Raw genomic sequence first — 26,606 nt, forward strand, 5'->3', positions numbered from 1 at the left:
AAATTAGAGCCAAATACAGACCTGCAAACAATCCAGAGATGTGCTAACAATCCGCGGGCATTTGGACTGGCATGCAAGCTCGAAGGGTAAAAAGTACTTGTCGGCTTCAATAAAAGTTGCTTTAGACTTCACAGGTGGGAGCGTACTAGAACCGGCCTTTCCATCTCCTTGGGGAGTACTGGGAAGATAGAAAGAAAAGTGATAATTAATATGCAGCCCACCTCTACAGTATATGTGCGCCATCACACGGTCTATGCCAGCATGCCGCCCGTGTTCTGCAATACATCAGTACATGATATGGAAACACAAAGGAATGCTCCAATATAGAGAGAATCAAAACATGCAGAATACTAAAGCCAAACCGACAACCAATACACCAGCTGCTACCAAACTGGGCCCGTAAGGCCTGATTCACACCACGTTTGTGTGGCATAGCTGGACATAGCCATTTCTACTGTAAAACTGTGATTTAAAGTAAATTTGTTTGTATTTATAGCAGCGAAACGGCGCCCGTCGGGCAGGTGGGAGAGCACAGTCCTGACAACATTTGTGCACAGCACTATTAGTCGTACCATCTATCTACCAGCCCTACTCAGGTAATAAATATTCCATAAGAGGCATATTTTCAGTCCTCTTGTTTTGGTGATAGATTGATATATAGCTTGTGTATGTATCAGACACCTTTATGTATTGGATTTGGGACAGCCACTATTCTGAGGGAATAATACATTTGTATATTTACTTTTTGCATTTGACTTGTCCTTCTTTTGATAGATTCCCATTTAATCCATTAGCCTCTTACTTTGATTCATTATACCATTGTTTATCGAATTTTATTTATGATACCACATGTGTCATCATTTACTTGTTGATATACAGTGGCTTCTTCATAACCAACATTGACATACTGATATTTTATGGTTTGCTCGGATACCCTTATATACCGTATTTATGTGCATTGGTTTCTTGTTATATCTCTCCTGCTTTATGTAGGTTCAACCCTGTCTAATTTTAATTTTCTTACCATTTTAAACTGGTTATTAATAAAAACTGAATTTTTAAACTTCGATTTTTTGTTAGAATCGCTTCTGGTCTAGTGGCAAAGGAGCCATAATAGACATTTGTTGATACATAGACACCACACATGTCTAGGTTCTTTTATCCATATGGTGAAAAAAAATTCAAAACTTTGCTTAAAAAAAAAAAAAAAGTCGAGCCATTTTCCGATACCCGTAGCTTCTCCATTTTTCTTGATCTCGGGTCAGGTGAGGGCTTATTTTTTGCATGCCAAGCTGACGTTTTTAATGATACCATTTTGATGCAGATACGTTCTTTTGATCGCTAATTATTGCATTTTAACGCAATGTCACGGCGACTAAAAAAAACGCAATTCTAGAGTTTTTAATTTTTTTAAAAACTGACTTGCTATGAGCGCCGACGACTGGGTGGCGCTCATAGCAATCCGGCACTGACAACCATAGAGGTCTCCAGGAAACTTCAGGTTGTCATACCGACACACCGATGACCCGCGATCACATGACGCAGGTCACCGGTGTGCGTGCTTCCGGCTTTATGGCCGTAAGTGCCATTTAATTGCCGCTTTCAGTGTTTGACAGCGGCATTTAACTAGTTAGTAGCCACGGGTGGATAGCGATTCCACTCGCGGCTATTGTGGGCACACCACCGGAGCCCACATCAAAGGGAGGGAGTCCGACATCGGTGTAAATATACGTCCGATGTCGGTAAGATGTTAACAGGTGGTGGAAAAAAATGCAATAAACTCTTCACCGTTTAAAAAATAAATAAAGATGTTTTTATTACATTGCACTGAAAGATGGATGCTAACGGCTTGTCCTATGTTTACATCTGTTTTTTCATGTTTTTATCCAGAAAACAAGTCACATGGTCCTCGTACTCACCATCAGTACAGGTGATTTAAAAAGCAAAGAAAACACAATGTACATGTATAACAAGAAGAAAAAAAAACAGATACACCTGCTTTAAAACGCCTCCGCTTGCATCAGTTTTTCACTGGATCAGTTATTTTTGGCTATAATAGAAGGCTAAGTTCATACAAGTGTATTAGAAATATGCTCGTCTGCACTACTCCATTGAATAACATTAGTCCTTGTGCTGTCCGTTTTTTTTTTTTTTTTATTAAATACAGGCAGCACTCAGACCAAAAATACAATCATAGGAACTTGTTCTAAAAATGTGACGTGGTGGAAAATTACAAAACTGTTTTGTGAACCACGGCTTAGTGGTGTGTGCAGTCAGCCAGTGCAGTACAAGATATGATCAAAGACAGCCAGCGGTCTCAATACATTCTGCAGAGAAACATGGTGGGATTCCTCATGTTACCTCCTACAAGGGAATCTGTCAGCAGGTTCTATGTAATCCGAGAGCAGCATAGGTTAGGGGCTGAAACCCTGATTCCAGGGAAATGTCACTTACTAGGCTGTGTGCGGTTTCAATAAAAATCAGTGGTTTTCTGCAAATTATCACTAACAGGACTAGGTGTATTGTGCCTCTTAGTCCAACCATGCCCCCACCACTGATTAGGAGCTGTCAATATACACAGAAAGTGTGCGAGGGGTTATACACAGCTCAGCATTCTGAGCTCTGCAGCAGAGAAACAGCGATTTTATTACAACTGCACCCAGTAAACTAAGTGTCACATTCCTGGAATCCGTCTCTGTCCCTACCTTAAGCAGCTGACAGATGCCCTTTAAGATCACACATTTTTCCCACATTTGGATCACCAATTTCGAAGTTATTGCATTGACTCCTCAGCTGTGTTCTGTACCACAATAAAATACCCATTACATGATCCGCTCGGGTCATGCGCCTCCTCACTTGTCATCATGTACAGCCAAAGGTCACATGATGGCGCCATGTTTAGTCCTTTCAAGTAAGCCCACGAACGACCTACCACTCATTAGGTAAAGTACTCCTGTACGTGGCATGGCTCCCAACTTTTTGATTAAATGGGTTTTCCACTCTAAAATGAAAAGTCTTGCAGACTTGTGAATCCTCCCAGCGCGAACTTGCGCTGCGAGGATTCACCGTTCCTTGCCCCAGGAATGGCGGTCAGGTATGGATTATACATACTCCGGGGCAGAACCTGTCTAGTGGGTGCAGCCGTGCTCCTTACACTCGTATGCCCATGTGTCAGGTTCTGCCTGGGAGCATGCATACAACATACCTGACCCCTTTAATTAAATAACAGATTGAACAACTCGAGGACATACATCATTTTGAGGTTATTTTTAATCTTAGGGAGAAACACTATGGGCTGGGTTCATCATTTTGATTTATTGTAGATTTAAGTCACTTTTCTTTTCTACATCCAGTGTTTTTTTTTCTGAAATTTATTGCTCCAGATTCATCAAAATGTTGCAGAAACTTAAAGAATATTGCGCAAATTAAAGAAAAAATTAAAAAATCCTTTTTACGTGTTTTAACCATTTTTCAAAATGTTACAAAAATTGCTAAAAAAAACTCTTAGTATACACAAAAATAATTGTGGAATAGTACTGGAGTACATTTGCGCCAAATTTTGAGACTAGTGATGACCCAGGTAAAAATATCTGGAAACTCTAACCCACAACTACAGAAAAAAAGAAAAATAAAAAAAATAGGTGAACACAAAAAAGGTGTAAATGGAAACATGAAAACACCAAAGACAAAAAAAAGGCATAAATGTAGTAATGAATTGGGTCCTAAAACTTGTAAAAGTGCAAACAATATAGAATACCTTTGCTTTTCTGCTTCACACTTGATCTCCTCTGTAAAGAAAGAAAAGAACAAAATTAGAAGAAAAAAAAAGAGAAGCAATAAAAAAGCAACCAAAGCAGAAGGAAAATGAGCAACAATACAGACACATCCATGAGACAGTCAGCCATCACTGGTCAGCTCCTGTGACCGAAATCACTTCTATCTGTCCGCTACAATACAGGAAGCCAGTGTAAGCATGGATCACTAGGGAGATCTGGAGAGATAATCCCCACACCGGCCGCAGCTGTTATCACACAATCAGTGCCGCTGACATTACAGATCTCCTTGTGATCTGTCCTTTACTACCAGGGCTGTGAAGTCGGTAAGCCAAACCTGCGACTCCGACTCCTCAATTTCCCTTCCACCAACTCAGACTCCCACATATATTGCTTATATTTAAGTGAAAAATGTATTGTAGTACAATGTGAACATCAGACATATAATCATTTTTATGATACAATAATCAAGACATTTAGATAGAACAGAATATCTATTTATTGGAATACAACTTTAGAACACAAAAAACTGTAATAAATTGTAAATATGTAATACACTATGTAATATCGATTTTATATATATATATATATATATATATATATATATATATATATACACACACACACAGTATATATATATGTATGACACTATGTAATAAACTATATAAGTGGAAAAAAATGGTTTTCAACAAAAACATACTAAATAACATTTGCGCAGTCTATGAATTTGTTCTAAGAAATAGAATCGCCTCCATCAGATCCTCCTTCAAAGATGACCTCAGACCTGACCTAATAATTTTAAGGCTAGAGAACAACCTCTCTACAGTAACTTGGGTTGGAGGCAAAGCTGTAACCACATGGGAACATCTCTAAATTTCCGAGTATAAATTATTTGCCTCATGCACAGTCAGTTTTGATGAACGGTTGAATTTTTCTTTTTCTTTGAGAGCAAGTGAAACATTTTGCTGAAATATGGTCAATCTGTTTGCTATAGGAGACTGAGTGAAATCTTTTTCCTTGCGGCAACGCTTTGCCTGCTCCTTATCATCCAAATACTTGTCAAAGTCAAACTCCTCATCTGATGAGGATGAAGATATGGCAGCAGTAGCACTGTCAGGACCCGAGTCCTCTTGCGCCTGGCAGTCCTCCTGTAGGCCACTCATCCTAACTGCTACCTCAGGCAGAGCTTCTTTTCCTTTAGTAAGCTGTTGATCATCAAGCAATATACGACGACTTGGGTCCACATAAACAGCTGCCAGAAAAATTTTATTTTCCAATAGCTGTGTTTCTCTCCGTTTCATTGAAGCAGAAATGCCATCTGCGATTAAATCTCCTCTTTGGGACAGGCAAAATAGCAAAGTTCCTCCACTCCCTTATGAAAATGCCAGGAGCTAAATCCTCAACTTGTAATTTTTTAGTCACGGTAAATAGGTGATTAAGCAATTCCTTCAATTCAGCCACCTGTGTCCATTGACCTTCATTTAGGGTTACCTGAGGGTTCGCCATATCCATAAGAAACGGTCTTAGCCAGGATCAAAACTGGGGGGGGGGGCAGAACCTCATACTGTTCCGCAGAATCTCATACTGCACACCTCAGGTGCTGCAGAACCTTATACTGCACACTAGGGTGACCGCAAAAAATCGATGTCGGAATTTTGTCCGTCTGGACCCCACAAAACGATTCCCCTTTCCAGATATTGAGATAGCCAAAATTTGAGCTCGATCAAACGACGTTAACCCGTGCCGCTCGTCGCTCAAAGTTTGAAAAAATCCAAATTGAGGTATTTTAAGATTTAGGTATTTTGCATAGTCTGTTAGACTATAAAGAATGTGACAACAACATTGCAGAGATAGCCCTGACCAAATTTTCGAACCATTTGTGGTATTTGAATGCAGAGTTGGTGGGATTATCGTTTTTTGATCCCACCATTACAGACAATGAAAAGTTGTTAATGGCTAATAAATTGCTCAGTAGCACAGATGAACCATCAGAGCAAGCTAGGGTTGTAAATCCAAAAGTCAGGAAAGAAAAATTAAAAGAGGTAGGAAGTAACCGACTTTAACGACCTTCTGACAAAAGATGAAGAACAAAAGCAATATGTCCTGCAAGTTGTAAGCAAATGCCGAGCATTATATTCTGACGTTTCAAAAACTACTTTAACAAAAGCTCTAGAATAGATTAGATAACTATGTAAAATTATCAACTCATGTAGGTTAGCGTGATCTGATGGTTCATCTGTGCTACTGAGCAATTTATTAGCCATTAACAACTTTTCATTGTCTGTAATGGTGGGATCAAAAAACGATAATCCCACCAACTCTGCATTCAAATACCACAAATGGTTCGAAAATTTGGTCAGGGCTATTTCTGCAATGTTGTTGTCACATTCTTTATAGTCTAACAGACTATGCAAAATACCTAAATCTTAAAAAACCTCAATTTGGATCTTTTCAAACTTTGAGCGACGAGCGGCACGGGTTAACGTCGTTTGATCGAGCTCAAATTTTGGCTCTCTCAATATCTGGAAAGGGGAATCGTTTTGTGGGGTCCAGACGAACAAGATTCTGACATTTTTTCCCCCCCATATGAGATCCGGTCACCCTACTGCACACCCCTACACTTGAAAATAAAGCCTGCACCTTAAGATGTGGTGAATGCAGTCTATTTATTCCAACTATCAATTGATGTTGATGTGTTACTGAAGACGAGCAATGCCTGTCCTGGGCGTCCTTTTGGGCAGCTATGAGGTGTACCTGACTGGTGCTAAAAAAAAAAGGAGTGTTAATCTGTGTGCTACCCGGCTTTCATTCTTTTTGGTACAGATAAGATATGGATAGACAGATATGGATAAATGGATAGATAGAGCAGATTTCTAATCTGCTTTTGCTATTGAAAACATTATCTATGAGCTCAAAAACCTTTCAGGTGATGCAGCTTTTAAAAAGCTGATCTGCTTTTGCAGCTGAAAAACGTATCCTCAAAAAACGCAGCAAAAACGCTGTGTGTAAATGTAGCCTTAGATCAGGAATAGAACAGTCATTTATAGGACATTTCATAACTTTCCCAAATTCCTATGAAAAAATATTCAGTATATTCTGCAGTGAACTACTGTACCCAATTTATTATATATATTTTAGGAGTCGGAGTCGGACCATTTTATACCGACTCAGACTCCACCAAAATGAGCTCCGACTCCACAGCCCTGTTTACTACTGTAAAAACATCCCATCTGTACCGAGAACGTAGACTATCTCTGTTACCGCTCAGTGTCACCAGGGATAAGGGCTTCGTATAACGGACTATGTGCGGTGACTCAGACTACGGCGCCATCTTGGGAACACGAAGGCTTCCCGCTCCACAGATCCCACCCAATCTGTCCCCGGAGAGGAGTATTCCAGCGGAGGTAGTGCGCCTCTCCCTCATTATAAGGGACCACAAGTTAAAAGATTAATGGTAGCCACACAAACTACCGCATGTACAACCACAGAGCGCGGGGCTGCAGCATTACTATAACCACAGAGCGCGGGGCTGCAGCATTACTATAACCACAGAGCGCGGGGCTGCAGCATTACTATAACCACAGACCGCGGGGCTGCAGCATTACTATAACCACAGACCGCGGGGCTGCAGCATTACTATAACCACAGACCGCGGGGCTGCAGCATTACTATAACCACAGAACACGGGGCTGCATTGCTATAACCACAGACCGCGGGGCTGCAGCATTACTATAACCACAGACCGCGGGGCTGCAGCATTACTATAACCACAGACCGCGGGGCTGCAGCATTACTATAACCACAGACCATGGGCCTGCATTACTATAACCACAGAACGCGGGGCTGCATTACTATAACCTCAGACCGCGGGGCTGCAGTATTACTATAACCACAGACCGCAGGGCTGCAGCATTACTATAACCACAGACCGTGGGCCTGCATTACTATAACCACAGACCGCGGGGCTGCATTACTATAACCACAGACCGCGGGGCTGCAGTATTACTATAACCACAGACCGCAGGGCTGCAGCATTACTATAACCACAGACCGTGGGCCTGCATTACTATAACCACAGACCGCGGGGCTGCAGCATTACTATAACCACAGAACGCGGGGCTGCATTACTATAACCACAGACCGCGGGGCTGCAGCATTACTATAACCGCAGACCGTGGGCCTGCATTACTATAACCACAGAACGCGGGGCTGCATTACTATAACCACAGACCGCGGGGCTGCAGCATTACTATAACCGCAGACCGTGGGCCTGCATTACTATAACCACAGAACGCGGGGCTGCATTACTATAACCACAGACCGTGGGCCTGCAGTATTACTATAACCACAGACCGCAGGGCTGCAGCATTACTATAACCACAGACCGCGGGGCTGCATTACTATAACCACAGACCGCGGGGCTGCAGTATTACTATAACCACAGACCGCAGGGCTGCAGCATTACTATAACCACAGAACGCGGGGCTGCATTACTATAACCACAGACCGCGGGGCTGCAGCATTACTATAACCACAGAACGCGGGGCTGCAGCATTACTATAACCACAGACCGCGGGGCTGCAGCATTACTATAACCACAGACCGTGGGCCTGCAGTATTACTATAACCACAGAACGCGGGGCTGCATTACTATAACCACAGACCACGGGGCTGCATTACTATAACCACAGAACGCGGGGCTGCATTAATATAACCAGACCGCGGGGCTGCATTACTATAACCACAGACCGTGGGCCTGCAGTATTACTATAACCACAGAACACGGGGCTGCATTACTATAACCACAGACCGCGGGGCTGCAGCATTACTATAACCACAGAACGCGGGGCTGCATTACTATAACCACAGACCGCGGGGCTGCAGCATTACTATAACCACAGACCGCGGGGCTGCAGCATTACTATACCCACCCCTGTAATAATAATAATCTTTATTTTTATATAGCGTTAACATATTCCGCAGCACTTTACAGTTTGCATACATTATCATCACTGTCCCCGATGGGACTCACAATCTAAATTCCCTATCAGTATGTCTTTGGAGTGTGGGAGGAAACCGGAGTACCCAGAGGAAACCCACGCAAACACGGGGAGCACATACAAACTCCTTGCAGATGTTGTCCTTGGTGGGATATGAACCCAGGACTCCAGCGCTGCAAGGCTGCAGTGCTAACCACTGACTCACCGTGCTGCCTTGTACTGAACTCACACACTGAACCCCTGCACTGTACCTACACACCCACCCCTATACTGTACCCACACGCCCAACCCTACCCCTGTATTGTACAGACACGCCCAACCCTGTACTGAACCCACACACTGAACCCCCTGCACTGTATCCACACGCCCAACCCTACCCCTGTAATTGCACATCCACCCCTGAGCTGAACCCGCACACCAATCCCTGTATGTGAGTAGCTGATAATCCCCGCTTTTCCCCAGTTTGTCTGCCTTCTGTTGCATTGGTATTAAAACATACTTATTGGAGTACAGATGATGGCAGTGATTAGGACAGCTCAGTACATGTGTCTCACTGTGACTCTGGGAATATGCTGCTCCAGAAGACTGCTCAGATAAGAACAAGACTCATTGGAAGACACAGATGATGAACTTTTCACTGCTATCATCTGTACTCCAAATGAGTATGTCCTGATCTCAATGCAATTGAAGGCAAGCAAAGAGAATGAGATGAAAAGCAGGGGTTTGGAAATTACAATGTACGGCTACATACAATTTATTTATTTTTTACAGGAATGAAGACAAATACCCCAATAAAGTGATTTGCACAGTTTCAAGACTTACAACATTGAACAAAATTATTAAAAAAAAAAAGAAAATGACGACGTTATCACCATGTGGTGGTACTACCGTGGTATTGTTCCGACAATGCTTTATTATTTAGTGCTTGCAGTGAAGCATTTTTCTTAATATAGATGATTAGTGTTTTAGGCTAAGTGAGGACGACAGTATTCCCTGATCCGAGAGAATCGGGCTGATTATGCAAATCACACTCCGATCAGATTCTCTCGGATGAGAAGATTAAGAAATAAAATGTCTCCATCTTCTTCATTCTGCCATTCTGGGAAAATCAGACTGCACTCAGATGACATCCGAGCGCAGTTCCATGTTCTCCAAGCACTCAATGACTTGCATGGCAGAGTGCAATTACAATAGGAGATCAAACATTTTTTAAGACTGTCTGGTCTAAGGTTACACCACCCATCAGATCGCTTACTTTCTGATAGAAATAAGCACTACAATTTTGGTAACTTTCTTCACAATGACTGATGCGCTAGCCAAGGCCATTTTCATAAAAGCCACACCTTTTTCAGAGAGGCCATCCCCCCTGAGTCAGACAAGTTGCAAAAAGCATCTAAAATATGAAGCAAGTAATTATTGAAGACTTTTTTGGCACGAATTACACCAGAATTGTACCACAAAATTTGCCTTCAAAAGGAAATTCTTGACCATTTTCCAGCAGTAGTATTTATATAACATGGTTACATTACAATGAAGACAGTAACATGGACAGAACCATGGATGAGAACTATACGTTCTTCTTCCTCCTTCATGTCCTCCAGGAGACTACGGCTAACCCTGGTGCTTGCGGAGTTCTGCAGAATCCACATTTTGTCGTCTTCAGGCCTTGTTATCTGGGGAAGGAGCGGGTCTCCCACTATGATCCAGTCTACTGGATACTAGAAACTTAAGACTGATCATGCATGATTTTTATCTCAGTTTGGTGAAGGCGATAAGCTTCTGCTGAACCTGGCTAGCAACCGCTTATGCCCCCATGACCAGAGCATCAGACATGTTGGACTCCCTCCACTGGAAGAAGTTGGAGGCTGCAACACACACATTAGAATGTATTGACAGTGCACTGTGGATGAACACACTGCAAGGAGTTCATAAAATCCTCCTCTGACCGAAGAGACGCACCTACTGATTATATCTTAGGAGTATGTCATCACTATTTGAGAAGAGGTTTCTCCTAGTGGAGAGTGACATACCAGCTCTGGCTTGTCAAGGTAAGGAGGCTTATTCGCCGTGCAATGCTCCTTTCAACAGGTGGCGCTAGAGAACTTAAGTCTTCTTTCTCTCTGAAGAGGCAATTTGCATATAAAATTTCCCAGAGCAGCATTGCACGGCACAAGGAGAAACCTTACCCCTTAGGCTGGGTTCACACGTAGCAGAACTCTCGTGGAAATTACCGCGAGAATTTCAGAATTCCATTCCGCGGGAAAATCGCATTTTAAATTCCCGTGATTTTCCCGCGGAAAAACTAGCGATTTGCAAGCGTAATTAGCTTGCAGAATGCTAGCGTTTTCCAAGTGATCTGTAGCATCGCTTGGAGAACTGATCGACAGGTTGGTCACACTCGTCAAACACAGTGTTTGACGAGTGTAACCAACTTTTTACTATTGAGGCCGCCTATGTCCTCCGGGATATGGTACCCAAAGACCGGAGGACAGTCTCCTCTCCTCTGGACCGTGGGTACCATCCGCAAATGTTCTACTTACTGTTCGCATGGTGTGCACAGCCACAAGCAGAAAGTAAGCAGAACAATGCATTCCTATGGTTGCGAGATCGCCGCGATTCTGCGAAATTAATGAGCATGCTGCATTTTTTACCGCGAAGCGATTCCCACGTGGTAAAAACCGCAGCATTAGCACAGCATTGCGGAATCCCATAGGAATGCAGGGGATGCTTATTTTTCACGTTTTTGCGGCAAAATCGCGTGGTTAAAACCGCCGCAGAAACACAAAAAAAACGCCACGTGTGAACTCAGCCTTAGACCCCAGTCCAGAGCCTCTCACCTAGCCAAATCAGTTCTCATATGTTCCACTAACTAGGGCCAATAGCCCGATACACCATGTCTGCAAATTGAGAATTACTTTTTATCCTAAGTCATATTGCGAGATTCATTAAAGGGTTGATTGTGATTTGTAGGATCGCTACTTCCAACAGGTGGCGCTATAGAGTTTAAGTCCTTTTTCTCTCTGAAGAGGCAATTTGCATATTTGAGAAGAGAAAACTAACTGGTGTGAAGGATTACAAATAGAGCAAAGCTCCATGGATTATGTTGGCAATATATAGAGAGGGAAGGTTTGGGAAGGTTTCACGATTTATCCTTTCTCACTTTTTAAAAAAACACAGGAAGGACAAAAAAGCCAACAACCCTTCCACCCCCTCCCCATTAAATTACATAAGATTATATTCTGGGGTGTGGTTGAAACAACAGTCAAGATCCGCCGATAATGAAAGTCAATGGGGAAAAAACGGATCCGTCAAGATAAATGGCGGATCCGTTTTTTTTTTGCAAATCGGCAGATTTTGACTGTTGGTGAAAAACGGATGTGTGAAACAGGCCTTATACAAGTACACATGAGAGATCTGCCACACCGACCTGAGAAAAATCCCAGCACGCTATAGTCTGGTCCGCTGTGCATGTACAGTCATGGCCAAAAGTTTAGAGAATGACACAAATATTAATTTTTACAAAGTCTACTGCTTCATTTTTTCTAATGGCAATTTGCATATACTCCAGAATGTTATAAAGAGTGATCAGCTTAACAGCAATTACTTGCAAAGTCAATATTTGCCTAGAAAATTAACTTTATCCCCCAAAACACATTTCAACATCATTGCAGCCCTGCCTTAAAAGGACCAGCTAACATCGTTTCAGTGATTGCTCCATTAACACAGGTGTGGGTGTTGATGAGGACAGGGCTGGAGATCAATCTGTCATGATTAAGTAAGAATGACACCACTGGACACTTTAAAAGGAGGCTGGTGCTTGGCATCATTGTTTCTCTTCTGTTAACCATGGTTATCTCTAAAGAAACACGTGCAGTCATCATTGCACTGCACAAAAATGGCCTAACAGGGAAGAGTATCGCAGCAAGAAAGATTGCACCTCAGTCAACAATCTATCGCATCATCAAGAACTTCAAGGAGAGAGGCTCCCTTGTTGCCAAAAAGGCTCCAGGGCGCCCAAGAAAGACCAGCAAGCGCCAGGACCGTCTCTTAAAAGTGTTTCAGCTGTGGGATCGAGCTACCAGCAGTGCAGAGCTTGCTCAGGAATGGCAGCAGGCAGGTGTGAGTGCATCTGCACGCACTGTGAGGTGGAGACTCTTGGAGCAAGGCCTGGTCTCAAGGAGGGCAGCAAAGCAGCCACTTCTCTCCAGGAAAAACATCATGGACAGACTGATATTCTGCAAGAGGTACAGGGAGTGGACTGCTGAGGACTGGGGTAAAGTCATTTTCTCTGATGAATCCCCTTTTCGATTGTTTGGGACATCTGGAAAACGGCTTATTCGGAGAAGACCAGGTGAGCGCTACCACCAGTCTTGTCTCATGCCAACTGTCAAGCATCCTGAAACCATTCATGTGTGGGGTTGCTTCTCAGCCAAGGGAATGGGCTCTCTCTCAGTCTTGCCTAAAAACACAGCCATGAATAAAGAATGGTACCAGAATGTCCTCCAAGAGCAACTTCTCCCAACCGTCCAAGAGCAGTTTGGCGATGTCACGCGGCTGCTGCCGCACGCTCCACCTATCCCCTCTCCCCGACCGCGGCTCACCCGCTCACCGGCGGCCTCCTCACCGCTGGGTCGGCTGCCTCGGGCTTCCCCGGGATCTCTGCCGGCGCCTCTCCTCCACCCGGCGACCACATCCATCTGGTTCCCTGGTTCTCGCCGGGTGCGCGCTCCTGTCGCTCCTCCTCGGCAGGCGCGCGCACACACTGTGCTCGGGCGCAGGCGCGCCTCCTGTTCTTCCTGAGGTCGCGCGCCTCCCTCTCCTGCACTAGAGAGGTCGCGACCCGGAAGTTCCTAACACTGCTCCTATATCAGGCCGCCTCTTCCTTCCAGCGGTGCCTGATTATCACTTTCACTTTGATAGTGATTCTGGCCCGTTTATGTACGTACGCTCCTGCGTCCTACCTGCCTATTATTCATCTGCCTTCTCCCCTGTCGTCTCTCCTAGGATCGGGAGGTCCGAGGTCGTGTCCTGTCCAGTCCTGTTCCCGCACCTGAGTCTTTCTGATCGTGCCTGCTGTCCCTGTCTCACCTGTGTCCCTGTCCTGACCGCCAACCGGCTTCCTGTTCCAGAGAAGGTCTCCGCCAGCCTTCCCGGCCTGTGACCGGCCCCTCCATACACTCCCTGGGTATCAGCTGCCATGGTAATAGTTGCCCGCGGGCCTGCCCCAAGCACTCCCTGTATAGGGGGTGGTCCACCTGGTCAGCTCGCCCACGGGAGGTTCGTTGCCACGGTCTAGCGGGTCCACCCCAGGAGTTCCTAACAGAATAATCAGGCCATGGACCCCGCTGGTACCTCAACCCCGACCCAAAAGGAACTTTTGTTCCTTCGCGAGAATCAAGCGAGGATCATGTCATTCCTCAAATCAATGGAGTCCTGTCTTTCTTCTTTGCAAACCTCCGATCCTGGGATTGCCTCCCAGATCTCCAGCTTGCAGCAGGAACTAGCCCAGCAGTGCGACACCCAGGCCCACATTGTGAACTATATAACCTCAGCAGATAACCGCTTACTAGCTTTTCAGACTGCGGCCGCTGCCCCTGTACCGGTGGCAGCACCTCATCCCTCCCCCGGTTGGCTAAGCGCCCACGTTATAGCGGTGATCCCAAACTCTGTCGGGGATTCATTAACCAGTGCCAATTACATTTCGAGTTGACACCCCTGCAGTACCCTACTGACCGGGCCAAGGTGGCCTTTATGGTATCCCATTTAGAGGGTGAGGCACTGGCTTGGGTAAACCCCTTGTGGGAGTGTGATGACCCGGTAGTCTCCCAGCTTGCGACCTTCTTGGAGACCTTTCGTAAGGTCTTTGATGAGCCCGGCCGTCTAGTCTCCGCCGAGTCCTTATTTTGCCTCCGCCAGGGCACCCTCTCGGTGGGGCAATACGCCATCCAGTTCCGTACGTTGTCCTCTGAGCTTGGATGGGACGAGGCCCTAGTGGGGGCATTTTGGGGCGGCTTGTCGGCCCGAATTAAAGACGAGTTGGCAGGCAGGGATACGCCTACGTCTTTGGAGAACCTCATCTCGCTGGCGACGCGAGTTGACCTGCGTTTCCAGGAGCGCTCCCGCGAGGCCGCCAGGGAGAGAAGGCCCTCTCGTTTTTCTCCTTCCACACGCAGTCCTCCCCGCTCGTGACCCTCCACCACAGCGTCAGCCCCAGAGCCCATGCAAGTGGACCGACTCAGACCCGCGGAGCTACGCCGCCAGGAGAGATTCACTCATGGTCTTTGTCTCTATTGTGGCAGTGCCTCCCATCTTCTTCGTTCCTGCCCTGTGAGGCCAGGAAACGCCTCCGCCTAGGACAGGTAAGAGATGCCTCCCTAGGTGTTACTGATACCTCTCTACCCCTGACCCTTTCTGTCTTGTTTGTCCAGGGTTCCAAACGTTTTTCCGAGGTAGCCTATATTGACTCAGGGGCTGCTGGGAATTTTATCCAACTCGAGGCGGTGAAGAGATTGCGGATACCTGTCAGGTCCTTGGAGGTTCCCCGGCAGTTAGCTTCGGTCGACGGCGTTCCCCTGTGCGAGACCGTTACGCTGGTCACTGAGGAGCTGGAGTTACAGATCGGGGTCCTGCACCGTGAGAGAATAGCCTTCTTCGTGCTGCCGTCTCTGTCCCACACCTTGCTCCTGGGCCTTCCGTGGTTGAGGATGCACGATCCTGTCCTGGATTGGCGGTCCGGAGATATCCTTGGCTGGGGTCGCTTCTGCCAGTCTAAATGTCACTGTCCAGTACAACCCCTCAAGAGCTCGTTACCTGCCTCGGGCCCTGCGGATTTGCCCTCGGCCTACTGGGCCTTTGCTGACGTCTTTGATAAAAAGGAGGCAGAGGTTCTTCCCCCGCACCGGCAGTATGATTGCCCGATCGAGCTTGCTCCCGGGTCGACCCCGCCACGGGGGCGAATCTATCCGTTGAGTCCACTCGAATCTCAAGCCATGTCTGAGTAGGTACAGGAGAATTTGGCCAGAGGCTTCATCCGGAAGTCATCTTCACCGCCGGAGCGGGCTTCTTTTTTGTCAAGAAGAAGGATGGGTCTCTCCGTCCCTGTATTGACTATCGGGGTCTTAACAAGATTACTATCAAGAACAGATATCCTCTACCTTTCATCCCCGAGTTGTTCGACCGGCTACGAGGGGCGCAAATCTTTACTAAACTGGATCTCCGTGGAGCCTACAATCTCATCCATATTCGCTCCGGAGATGAATGGAAGACCGCCTTCAACACCAGGGATGGACACTACGAGTATCTCGTCATGCCCTTCGGTTTGTGCAATGCTCCCGCAGTCTTCCAGGAGTTTGTAAATGACATTTTCCCGAGATCTTCTGTACTCCTGTGTGGTCGTATATCTTGACGATATCCTCGTCTTCTCTCCCGATCTGTCCACCCACAGAAGAGATGTCCGCCGAGTACTGTTACGATTGAGGGAGAATCGCCTGTACGCCAAGTTGGAGAAATGCGCCTTTGAATAGTCTTCCCTTCCATTTCTAGGCTATATCATCTCCGACTCTGGCTTGCGTATGGATCCAGAGAAGGTGTCCGCTGTGCTTAACTGGCCACGTCCCCATGGGGTAAAAGCCATTCAGCGATTTCTTGGCTTCGCAAATTACTACCGGCAGTTCATCCCTCATTTTTCCTCGTTGGCTGGCTCTATCTCCTCCTTGATCCGTAAAGGAGCCAACCCGCACGTCTGGACCCCTGAAGTGGAAGACGCCTTCCTCTCTCTCAAACAAGCATTTGCCACGGCACCCGTACTCCATCGTCCTGAGGTCAACAAGCCTTTCGTCCTCGAAGTGGATGCGTCTGCAACCGGAGCTGGAGCAGTTTTATCTCAAAAGTCCCCCTCTGGTAGGCTTGTTACGTGCATTTTTTTTCCAAGTCCTTCTCCACTCCAGAGCGGAATTATTCCATCAGAGACCATGAACTGCTCGCCATCAAGTTAGCTCTGGAGGAATGGAGGTACTTATTGGAGGGCGCCGTACATCCCTTTACAATCTTCACAGACCATAAAAACCTGGCTTACATTCGTTCTGCACAGAGACTCAATCCACGACAGGCCAGGTGGTCTCTGTTCTTCGGCCGATTCGATTTTGATTTGCATTTTCGTCCAGACAATAAAAACCTCAGAGCCGATGCTTTGTCCAGGTCCTTTCTTCCCGCAGATGTAGAAGAGGAACCCACGCATATCTTGGATCCATCCAGGCTCATCACGGTGGCACCTCTTTCTCTCGTTTCACCTCCACCTGGCAAGACTTTTGTGCCGGAGAAGGACCGAAGACGGATTCTACACTGGGGACATGCTTCCAAACTAGCTGGTCATGTCGGGCTGAAAAAGACACTTGTCCTTGTGTCCAGCTATTACTGGTGGCCGATTCTTCTCCAGGATATCCGGGATTTCGTCGCTTCCTGCCTCTCCTGTGCCAAGATCAAGGTGCCTAGGCAGCTGCCTTCTGGTCTTCTACACCCGCTTCCAGTACCCTCGTCCCCTTGGCAACACATTGCCATGGACTTTGTTACCGATCTACCCCAGTCTGCCAACTGTACTGTCGTCCTAGTGGTGGTAGATAGGTTCTCTAAGATGGCACATTTCATCTCCCTTCCCGGGTTGCCATCGGCATCAGCCTTGGTGAAAATTTTCGTTCAACATGTTTTCCGCCTTCATGGACTGCCCCAACATATTGTTTCTGACAGAGGAGTCCAATTCACCTCTCGTTTCTGGAGAGCCCTGTGCAGATCGATGGATGTCACTCTTGACTTCTCATCTTATCATCCACAGTCCAACGGCCAGGCTGAACGGACTAATCAGAATTTGGTGAACTCCGGCACTTTTCTAATGTGCACCAGGACAACTGGTCTGAATTACTCCCGTGGGCGGAGTTTGCCTATAACAACCACGTCAGCGAGTCTTCTGGCAAAACTCCTTTCTTTGTCATCTACGGGCAACATCCGGGTGTACCTCTATCGGTTCCCCCTGCCTCGGGTGTACCGGCGGCTGATCTTCTGTCCGGAGAATTCTCCAGGATCTGGCAGGAGACCAAGGCCGCTCTCGAGTTGGTTCGTGACAGGGTAAAGAGACACGCAGACAAGAGGCGCCTGGATGTCCCGCCATATCACCCCGGTGATAAAGTTTGGCTGGCCTCCAAATTCATTCGCCTCAGGATCCCTTCCCATAAACTGGGTCCCCGCTATATTGAACCTTTTGAGGTCTTGTCCCGCATTAACGACGTCTCTTACAAACTACGACTTCCCTCCTCTCTCCGCTTCCGTTCCACTGCTCCTCACTCGCCTTCGGCGGTCTACGCTGACAATGAGTTTGAGGTTAAAGATATTTTGGCCATGAGGAGGCAAAGGGGAAGAACATTTTTTCTAGTTGATTGGAAGGGCTTTGGCCGCGAGGAGAGGTCCTGGGAGCCTCAGGAGAATATCCAGGCTCCTCGAATTTTGGCTAAAATTTTTTCCAGTCTGCAGAGGGGGGCGCGTAAGGGGGGGGGGGTACTGTCACGCGGCTGCTGCCGCACGCTCCACCTATCCCCTCTCCCCGACCGCGGCTCACCGGCGGCCTCCTCACCGCGGGGTTGGCTGCCTCGGGCTTCCCCGCGATCTCTGCCGGCGCCTCTCCTCTACCCGGCGACCACATCCATCCGGTTCCCTGGTCCTCGCCGGGTGCGCGCTCCTGTCTCTCCTCCTCGGCAGGCGCGCGCACACACTGTGCTCGGGCGCAGGCGCGCCTCCTGTTCTTCCTGAGGTCGCGCGCCTCCCTCTCCTGCACTAGAGGGGTCGCGACCTGGAAGTTCCTAACACTGCTCCTATATCAGGCCGCCTCTTCCTTCCAGCGGTGCCTGATTATCACTTTCACTTTGATAGTGATTCTGGCCCGTTTATGTAAGTACGCTCCTGCGTCCTGTCTGCCTATTACTCATCTGCCTTCTTTACTGTCCTCTCTCCTAGGATCGGGAGGTCCGAGGTCGTGTCCTGTCCAGTCCTGTTCCCGCACCTGAGTCCTTCTGATCGTGCCTGCTGTCCCCGTCTCGCCTGTGTCCCTGTCCTGACCGCCAACCGGCTTCCTGTTCCAGAGAAGGTCTCCGCCAGCCGTCCCGGCCTGTGACCGGCCCCTCCATACACTCCCTGGGTATCAGCTGCCGTGGTAATAGTTGCCCGCGGGCCTGTCCAAAACACTCCCTGTATAGGGGGTGGTCCACCTGGTCAGCTCGCCCCCGGGAGGTTCGTTGTCACGGTCTAGCGGGTCCACCCCAGGAGTTCCTAACAGGCGAGCAACAATGCCTTTTTCAACATGATGGAGCACCTTGCCATAAAGCAAAGGTGATAACTAAATGGCTCAGGGAACAAAACATAGAGATTTTGGGACCATGGCCTGGAAACTCCCCAGATCTTAATCCCATTGAGAACTTGTGGTCAATCATCAAGAGACGGGTGGACAAACAAAAACCTTCAAATTCAGACAAAATAAAAGCATTGATTTTGCAAGAATGGACTGCTATCAGTCAGGATTTGATCCAGAAGTTGATTGAGAGCATGCCAGGGAGAATTGCTGAGGTCCTGAAGAAGAAGGGTCAACACTGTAAATATTGACTTGCTGCATTAACTCATTCTAACTGTCAATATAACCTTTTGTTACTCATAATATGATTGCAATTATATTTCTGTATGTGATAAAAACATCTGACAAACACACATAAAAACCCAGAGGCCAGCAGATCATGTGAAAATATAATATTTGTGTCATTCTCTAAACTTTTGGCCATGACTGTAGTAACAGGTAGTACCAGCAACCATCCGCTCTGAGGACGCCACACAGAGTAAGCCCCCCATACTCATTAGATGACTATTTGCAAACGATGGTTCAGCCAATTGTTCGGCTAGGAGTCATCTTGGCTGGTTGTGTAGTGCACAGGAAGGCTTGACTGGCCGCAGGACAAAATCTTCTACATAAGAGAGCGGCGGCCAGCAGCTCATCACCAGTAAAACAAAAGCATCGGCAGTCAGATATGCCGGATTGTTCACTGCCCCGACAATCATCTGTCATGTGTCCACCATACACATTAGGCCGTCAGCCAAACACATCGATATCAGCTGCGTATTTATGCAGCGTCAAACCCACAGCGGCCAGATGTCACAGCAGAGAGGATGGGATTTATAGAAACCCCATGTCCACTATGCATCCACAGACACCCGTGGATCACCCGCGGACACTGACATTGGGGGCGTCTTTCAGGACCACAGCAAGTCAGTTTTTGTTGCGGAGACGCGATTCTTCCCAAGATAAATTACACCAATAGAATGCATTGGATGCAGTAAATCTGCACGGTTCAGTGAATATATGCGGATTTACCTGCGTTCGATAGAAGGCAGAGGTTCGGATGCAGCGAACATACACTGCGCCCAAAGCGCTGCTACTTCCGGATCGAGGGCACACAGCCTGAGTCATTTTAATCACATAAATCAATTATACACATGAAAATAAGCAACTTTGCAATATAACTTATCAGAGAAAGCGGCTTCCTTTGCTAAAACTGGTCAGTCATTATCAATATTCTAAATTCTGAGGTAAAATCTGTATTCAGTGATGACAAACTGTTACCCTGATATAGGAGATGGCGAATGCTACTGATTGCATAGAAGGGAGGAGCTGTCTCTAGCTCCTCCCATCTACAGTTGTGCTCAAAAGTTTACATACCCCGGCAGAATTTTTGCTTTCTTGGCCTTTTTTTTTTTTTTTTTGAGAATATGAATGATAAAACCAAAACTTTTTCTAAACTCATGGTTAAGCCTGTTTCACACTTCCGTTTTTTAAAATCCGTCAAAATCCGTTGTTTTCCGTAAAAAAACGGATCCGCCATTTTTTGCAGGATCCGTTTTTTTTGTCCCATAGACTTCCATTACGGTTATCGCGGATCCGTCAAAAAAACGGATCCGTTTTTAAAAAAACGGATCCGTTTGCATCAGTTTCCGTCAAAAAAACGGAAACGGATCCGTTTGGCGGACACAAAAACGGAAGTGTGAAACAGGCCTTAGTGGTTGGGTGAAGCCATTTATTGTCAAACTACTGTGTTTTCTCTTTTACATTATAATGACAACCCAAAACATCCAAGTGACCTTGATCGAATTACATACCCTGGTGATTTTGGCCTGATAACATACACAGAAGTTATCACAAATGGGACTGAATTGGCTACTAAAGGTAACATCCTCACCAGTGACCTGTTTGCTTGTAATCAGTGTGTGTGCATAAAAGCTGAGTGAGTTTCTGGGATCCAGACAGAATATTGCATCTTTCATCCAGCCACTGACATTTCTGGATTGTAAGTCATGGGGAAAGCAAAATAATTGTTGACGGATCTACGGGAAAAGGTAGTTGAACTGTATAAAACAGGAAAGGGATACAAAAAGATATCCAAGGAATTGATAATGCCAGTCAGCAGCATTCAAACTGTGATTAACAAATGGAAAATCAGGGGCTCTGTAAAAATAAAACCATGGTCAGGTAGACCAACAAAACTTTTGTCCACAACTGCCAGGAAAATTGTTCGGGATGCAAAGAAAAACCCACAAATGACATCAGCTGAAATGCTGGATTCTCTGAAAACTAGCAGTGTGGCTGTTTCAAGATGAACAATAAGGAGGCACTTGAAGAAAAATGGGCTGCCTGGTCGAGTCACCAGAAGAAAGCCATTACTGTGCAAATGCCACAAAGTATCTTGCCTACAATATGCAAAACAGCCTCAAAACTTCTGGAACAAGGTAATTTGGAGTGATGAGACCAAAATTGAACTTTTTGGCCACAACCATAAACGTTACATTTGGAGAGAGGTCAACAAAGCCTATGATGAAATGAACACTATTCTTATTGTAAAGCACGGAGATGGATCACTGATATTTTGGGTATGTGTGAGCTACAAAGGCACAGGAAACTTGGTCAAAGTTGAAGGAAAGATGAATGCAGAACATTATCAGCAAATACTGGAGGCAAATTTGCAATCATCAGCCCGGAAGCTGCGCATGGGATGTACTTGGACGTTCCGACATGACAACGACCCAAAACACAAGGCCAAGTCGACCTGTCATTGGCTACAGCAGAACAAAGTAAAAGTTCTTGAGTGGCTATCTCAGTCTCCTGACCTCAATATCATTGAGCCACTCTGGGGAGATCTCACGTGCACAGTTCATTCTAGACAGCCCAGAAATTTAGAGGAACTGGAAGCTTTTTGTCAAGAAGAGTGGGCAGCTTTACCATCTGAGAAAATAAAGAACCTCATCCACAACTACCACAAAAGACTTAAAGCTGTCATTGATGTTAGAGGAGGCAATACACGATATTAAGAAATGGGGTATGTGAACTTTTGATCAGGGTCATTTGGATGTTTTGGGTTGTCATTATGATTTAAAAAGAGTAAACAGTAGATTAACAATAAATGGCTTTACCCAACCACTAACCATGAGTGGAGAAAAAGTTTTAGTGTTATTCATATTCTCTGCAAAAAGGCCAAGAAAGCAAAAACTCTGCAGGGTATGTAAAGTTTTGAGCACAACTGTATATAGGAGATGTCGGCTGCTACTGATTAGATTCTATGTAGATGGCAGGAGGGAGGAGCTAGAGACAGAGCTCCTCCCTTCTATCTAATCAGTAGCAGCTATCTCAGTAATGTAACAATGTCTTCACTGAATACAAACTTTACTTCTGAATTCAGGCCACACATCAGCTTCAGTTCTTCTCCCACATGGCATCTGCTTCGCTTGATTTTCTCCTCAGTTTTTAAAAACCTAAAAGGGTTAGACTCTAAACTCTTTATTCTCAATGTCACTTAGCAATGAATCTATCAAAAAAAAAATTCTAAACACGTCAGCTGTTTTAACAAACCTCCATACACTTGAATGGCAGACTGATTTCCAAAAAACGATCAGAATAAGACAGGTTGCTGGCTAGTGATTTTGCAAGATTTATAAAAGCAGATTGTCAGGAGCTGAGAGGGAGGTGAGCAGCTAACCGCTGTATAGAAAACAATGGGCTGGAGAGCCCTGGCTGGGATGTCAGGAGTTGACTCATCTCCTGGAAGGTACCAACTGTGCACTCTCTGCCAGGGTCTCATCAGGCACTGGTGGCTGAGCTCCATGGAAACAATACATTAGGAAAGATAAAGGCTGTCACAGCAGGAGTATGACAGCAGATAGAAAAAGCAATGCCAATTTGCTTATTTTGAAGTTAACTAAAGCAATTTAATAACTTGAGAATATCTTTTAATATCCACTGTAACATCTAATAGAAACCTTCTTTTTATATAATCTACAAAATTAAACACTTCTGCAAATGCAGCATGAACAAAAAAAAATCTGTTCTATGACATACTGAGATGTTGCTAGAAAAACAATTTTTTGGAAAAGTAGCACTAAGCAGAAGAAAAGTAAAAATGATGAAAGCTAGTACCTATAGTACTGCAATTATTAAAAACAAGTAAAATGAAAACTAGGGTTGTGAAAAAAATCTATTAAAAGAGATGTTGCTAGACAACTAGCTTCCCCTCCAAGTCTGATCCCAGTGTCCTGTGTATCTGCAGAGGGAGCTTCTGTATAAAAGCATCTGCCATGAGACAGAGAAAAGCAGGGTGAAGCCACTATACAGCCATTGTCAGTAATGATGCAGACGGAGTCCGTGTGCTCTGACGTACATCATTTTTGGACGTATTTGCCTTTTGGAGGCAGGAAGCAGTGCGTGGTTTTGCCACCAGGATCAACTAGGTCTATACGGACGAAGACATTCAATAAAGGGGTTCTCCGCTTTGTACCACCTCTACTTGTTAGAAGGGTAACAATGAAGCTGATCAGTGGTCCCCTTGCTGGGAATCCCAACAACCAGCTCTTAAGGCCAGGCTAACATAGCGTTAAAGCAGTCCATTCAACGCATAGCATTGACGGACTGCGTTAACACTATAGCATAGCGCGATCGCGTTATGCTATACCGCTAGCGCAGATGCTTCATCTGTGCTAGCGGTGACGGACCCTCGGCCGCTGCAGCCCACGTCCGAGAGTCCGTCACAGAATGACAGCACATGGCTAGCGCATGACGATTATGGCTTGAATAACCGTGATCACAAGTCTGGGGAAGGTATAAAAACGAACCCGAATCACGTTCTCCAGGGTCTCAGCTACCCCCCGGTACCCTAAACTGCCGGCATTAAAAGGTGTATTGACAGTTAAGGGGTTAACAAAAAATAAACAATTGAGATGAGAAAGTTTAGGTTTTACATTTAGTTGTCCAATAATTCTGCACACACAGATATTCTGCTAAGGCCATGTTCACACATTCAGTACTTTAGCTCAATATTTGTAAGCCAAAATCAGGAGAGGAACAATCACAGCAAAATTATCATAGAAACACATCACCAGTTCTATATTGTTCCACCACTCCAGGGCTCAAAATACTGAACGTGTGAATGTAGCCTAAGGCCTCTTTCACACTTCAGTTGTTTGACGTCAGCTGAACTCCGCCGATTTTAGAAAAAAAAAACGGATCCGCTCTTTTTTGGCGGAATCTGTTTTTTCCCATAGACTTACATTAGCGGGGCAGATTGTGACGGATTGTTGTCCGTTGCATCCGTTTGAATTTTAGCGTCCGCCGTCTGAAATGGACGGCCAAAGGAATGTTTTTTTCAGCGGCGGAACTGCTTTTTTAAACTGAGCATGGCCAGAAGATTTTACCATGCAAACAATTTAACCCTAAATGAGGTTCTGGAACAGACCAAAAAAAATATATATATATCTTCCCCCCCCCCCCCCCAGAGTTCTGTTCCTTTAAATTTCATACACTGTCGGATCCGTCCACAAAATGGATCCGGTGCATCCATTTTTTACATAGCGGAAACTCGTTTTTTCACACTTTGGCGGATTTCAACTGACGTCAAAAGCTGCGGATTTTTCCACGTAGATTTGCTGTGGATTTGAATCCGCATGTCAATTCTTTGTGCAGAATTCGCAGTGGTTTTACTCCTGCTCCATTTTAGAAGTTTGCAGGGGAAATCCGCACAAAATCTGCAGGAAATTTGCACTAAATCCTCAGGTAAAAACATGCGGATTTAGCAAAATCCGTAACGTGTGCACATACCCTTAGAAGTACAAAATCTCACCATTTACCGTACCTTCTTAGATACTCAGAATTCAGGCAAGATTTATTGACATTTGGATTGAACAGCAGCACTGTAGTCAAATTGTTCAATAAAATTTATCTTGAAAAATACAAATTGCCTAATAATTGTGCGCACAGTGTGCGGCAGAAACACACTGTTAGAGAGCATGTTACGTTGAACACTGTCTGATCTGCAGGCAGCATGGTATAGAGCACATTAATATACTGATCCTTTTCCAACAATATCTAAATAACTCCTAAATAAAAACAATTTCGATGGCTGCGCTTTTTAGCCTTAGGAATCTAGATATCCCTGTTTTCTGCAGTTCTTTAGACTGTTTCAGGAACATGCAGAAAACCTTGCAGACTGACAATCTGCTGTCTTTGTCTATCTTTAGCGCTCCTTTCCAGGTATGACCCAGTAAACGGTTTCCTAAATGTATGCCAGATACATAAACATCCTTTTCCCTGTAACACCAGGAAGGCGCGTTCTACAGCATAACTGTACAGTGCGGCCTCCATGATGGCTGCATTAGCAAGGGCTGGGCCACCATGGTAATAATTGCAGAAGTTCTTAATTGTAAGGGGACCTGGAGATCAAAGAACAAATTAATTAACCTCATTATTATAAGGGGAGATGAAGCAGATTAAATACACATGTAATATATGCAATATACAAGCAAGATCCTGTTCTAAGAAAACAAGAATATCCTGTGTTTCCACTATCGGACAATACAAACAATGGAAGTTTTCTTACAGCTCAGGCAAATATACTGCTGGTTGAATGGAGGAACATCATCGCCCAATATTGCTAAAACGGAGAGTACCTGGCAGAATGCAGACTGCCACGAGGAGCAGGGTGGGACCAAAACCCGAACCATGCACACATCCGATACCTAATAGGGGTAACTATGAAAAGAAGCGAGACGCAGACGGTCATTATGGATTCACAGCCACGATTTGCTAAATCACAACGTGCATAAAGTCTAATATAGGCGGATATAAATGTATGATGGGGAAAATCACACGTATAGCAATTACCTAATAATCGTATATCATCAGTAGAACTCCATTGTGAGGGAATGTACAACGTACCAGGGAAGCTGCAAAGAAACCAAAATACCCCCCAGCTTTCCTGCCAGCCCACCAGCAGACACAGGTTGCCTTGCAAGTCTATCGCTGTATAGACAGCAGATTTTAAGGGGTTGTCCAGAAAAAACAACAACAGAACAGCATAAAATAAAACCAATAATACTTTACTGATCGCTGCTGCTTCCTTTCCAAGTGACCCACTAGTCTGTACTTACTGCTCCATTAAGATGGACGAGGGAACGCTGCAGCCAATCTCAGCTGTTGTGGGGAAGTGTTGGTCAACACTTCTATGTGTCCATCTAAGGCCTGTTTCACACATCAGTTTATTTTGTCAGTCAAAATCTGCTAAAATGGCGAAGAGTGTTAAAGGAACCGCTGCCTGGGGAAGGAGAGAGCGAGGAGAGAGAGAGAGAGCGAGGAGAGAGAGAGAGAGCGAGGAGAGAGAGAGCGAGGAGAGAGAGAGAGAGCGAGGAGAGCGAGAGAGAGCGAGAGAGAGCGAAAGAGAGCGAAAGAGAGCGCGAGGAGAGAGAGAGAGCGCGAGGAGAGAGAGAGCGC

The 26,606-nt window shown here is 45.6% G+C and overlaps 1 protein-coding gene across 2 annotated transcripts in view; it reads right to left on the bottom strand.

Annotated features, from left to right (window-relative positions):
• Positions 1-26,606, bottom strand: part of ARFGEF1 (ARF guanine nucleotide exchange factor 1) — a 277,288-nt gene that overhangs the window by 191,364 nt on the left and 59,318 nt on the right. For both annotated transcript variants that reach the window (XM_073583854.1, XM_073583853.1), the window contains exons 2-3: positions 3,758-3,788; positions 22-178 (exon numbers count right to left, since the gene is read on the bottom strand). In XM_073583854.1, the coding sequence (XP_073439955.1) occupies positions 22-178; positions 3,758-3,788 (188 nt within the window). The remainder of the gene's footprint in view (positions 1-21; positions 179-3,757; positions 3,789-26,606) is intronic.

The sequence above is a fragment of the Dendrobates tinctorius genome, unplaced genomic scaffold, assembly GCF_039654945.1.
Source record: "Dendrobates tinctorius isolate UK_male_01 unplaced genomic scaffold, ASM3965494v1 ptg000082l, whole genome shotgun sequence".
Lineage (NCBI taxonomy): Eukaryota > Metazoa > Chordata > Amphibia > Anura > Dendrobatidae > Dendrobates > Dendrobates tinctorius.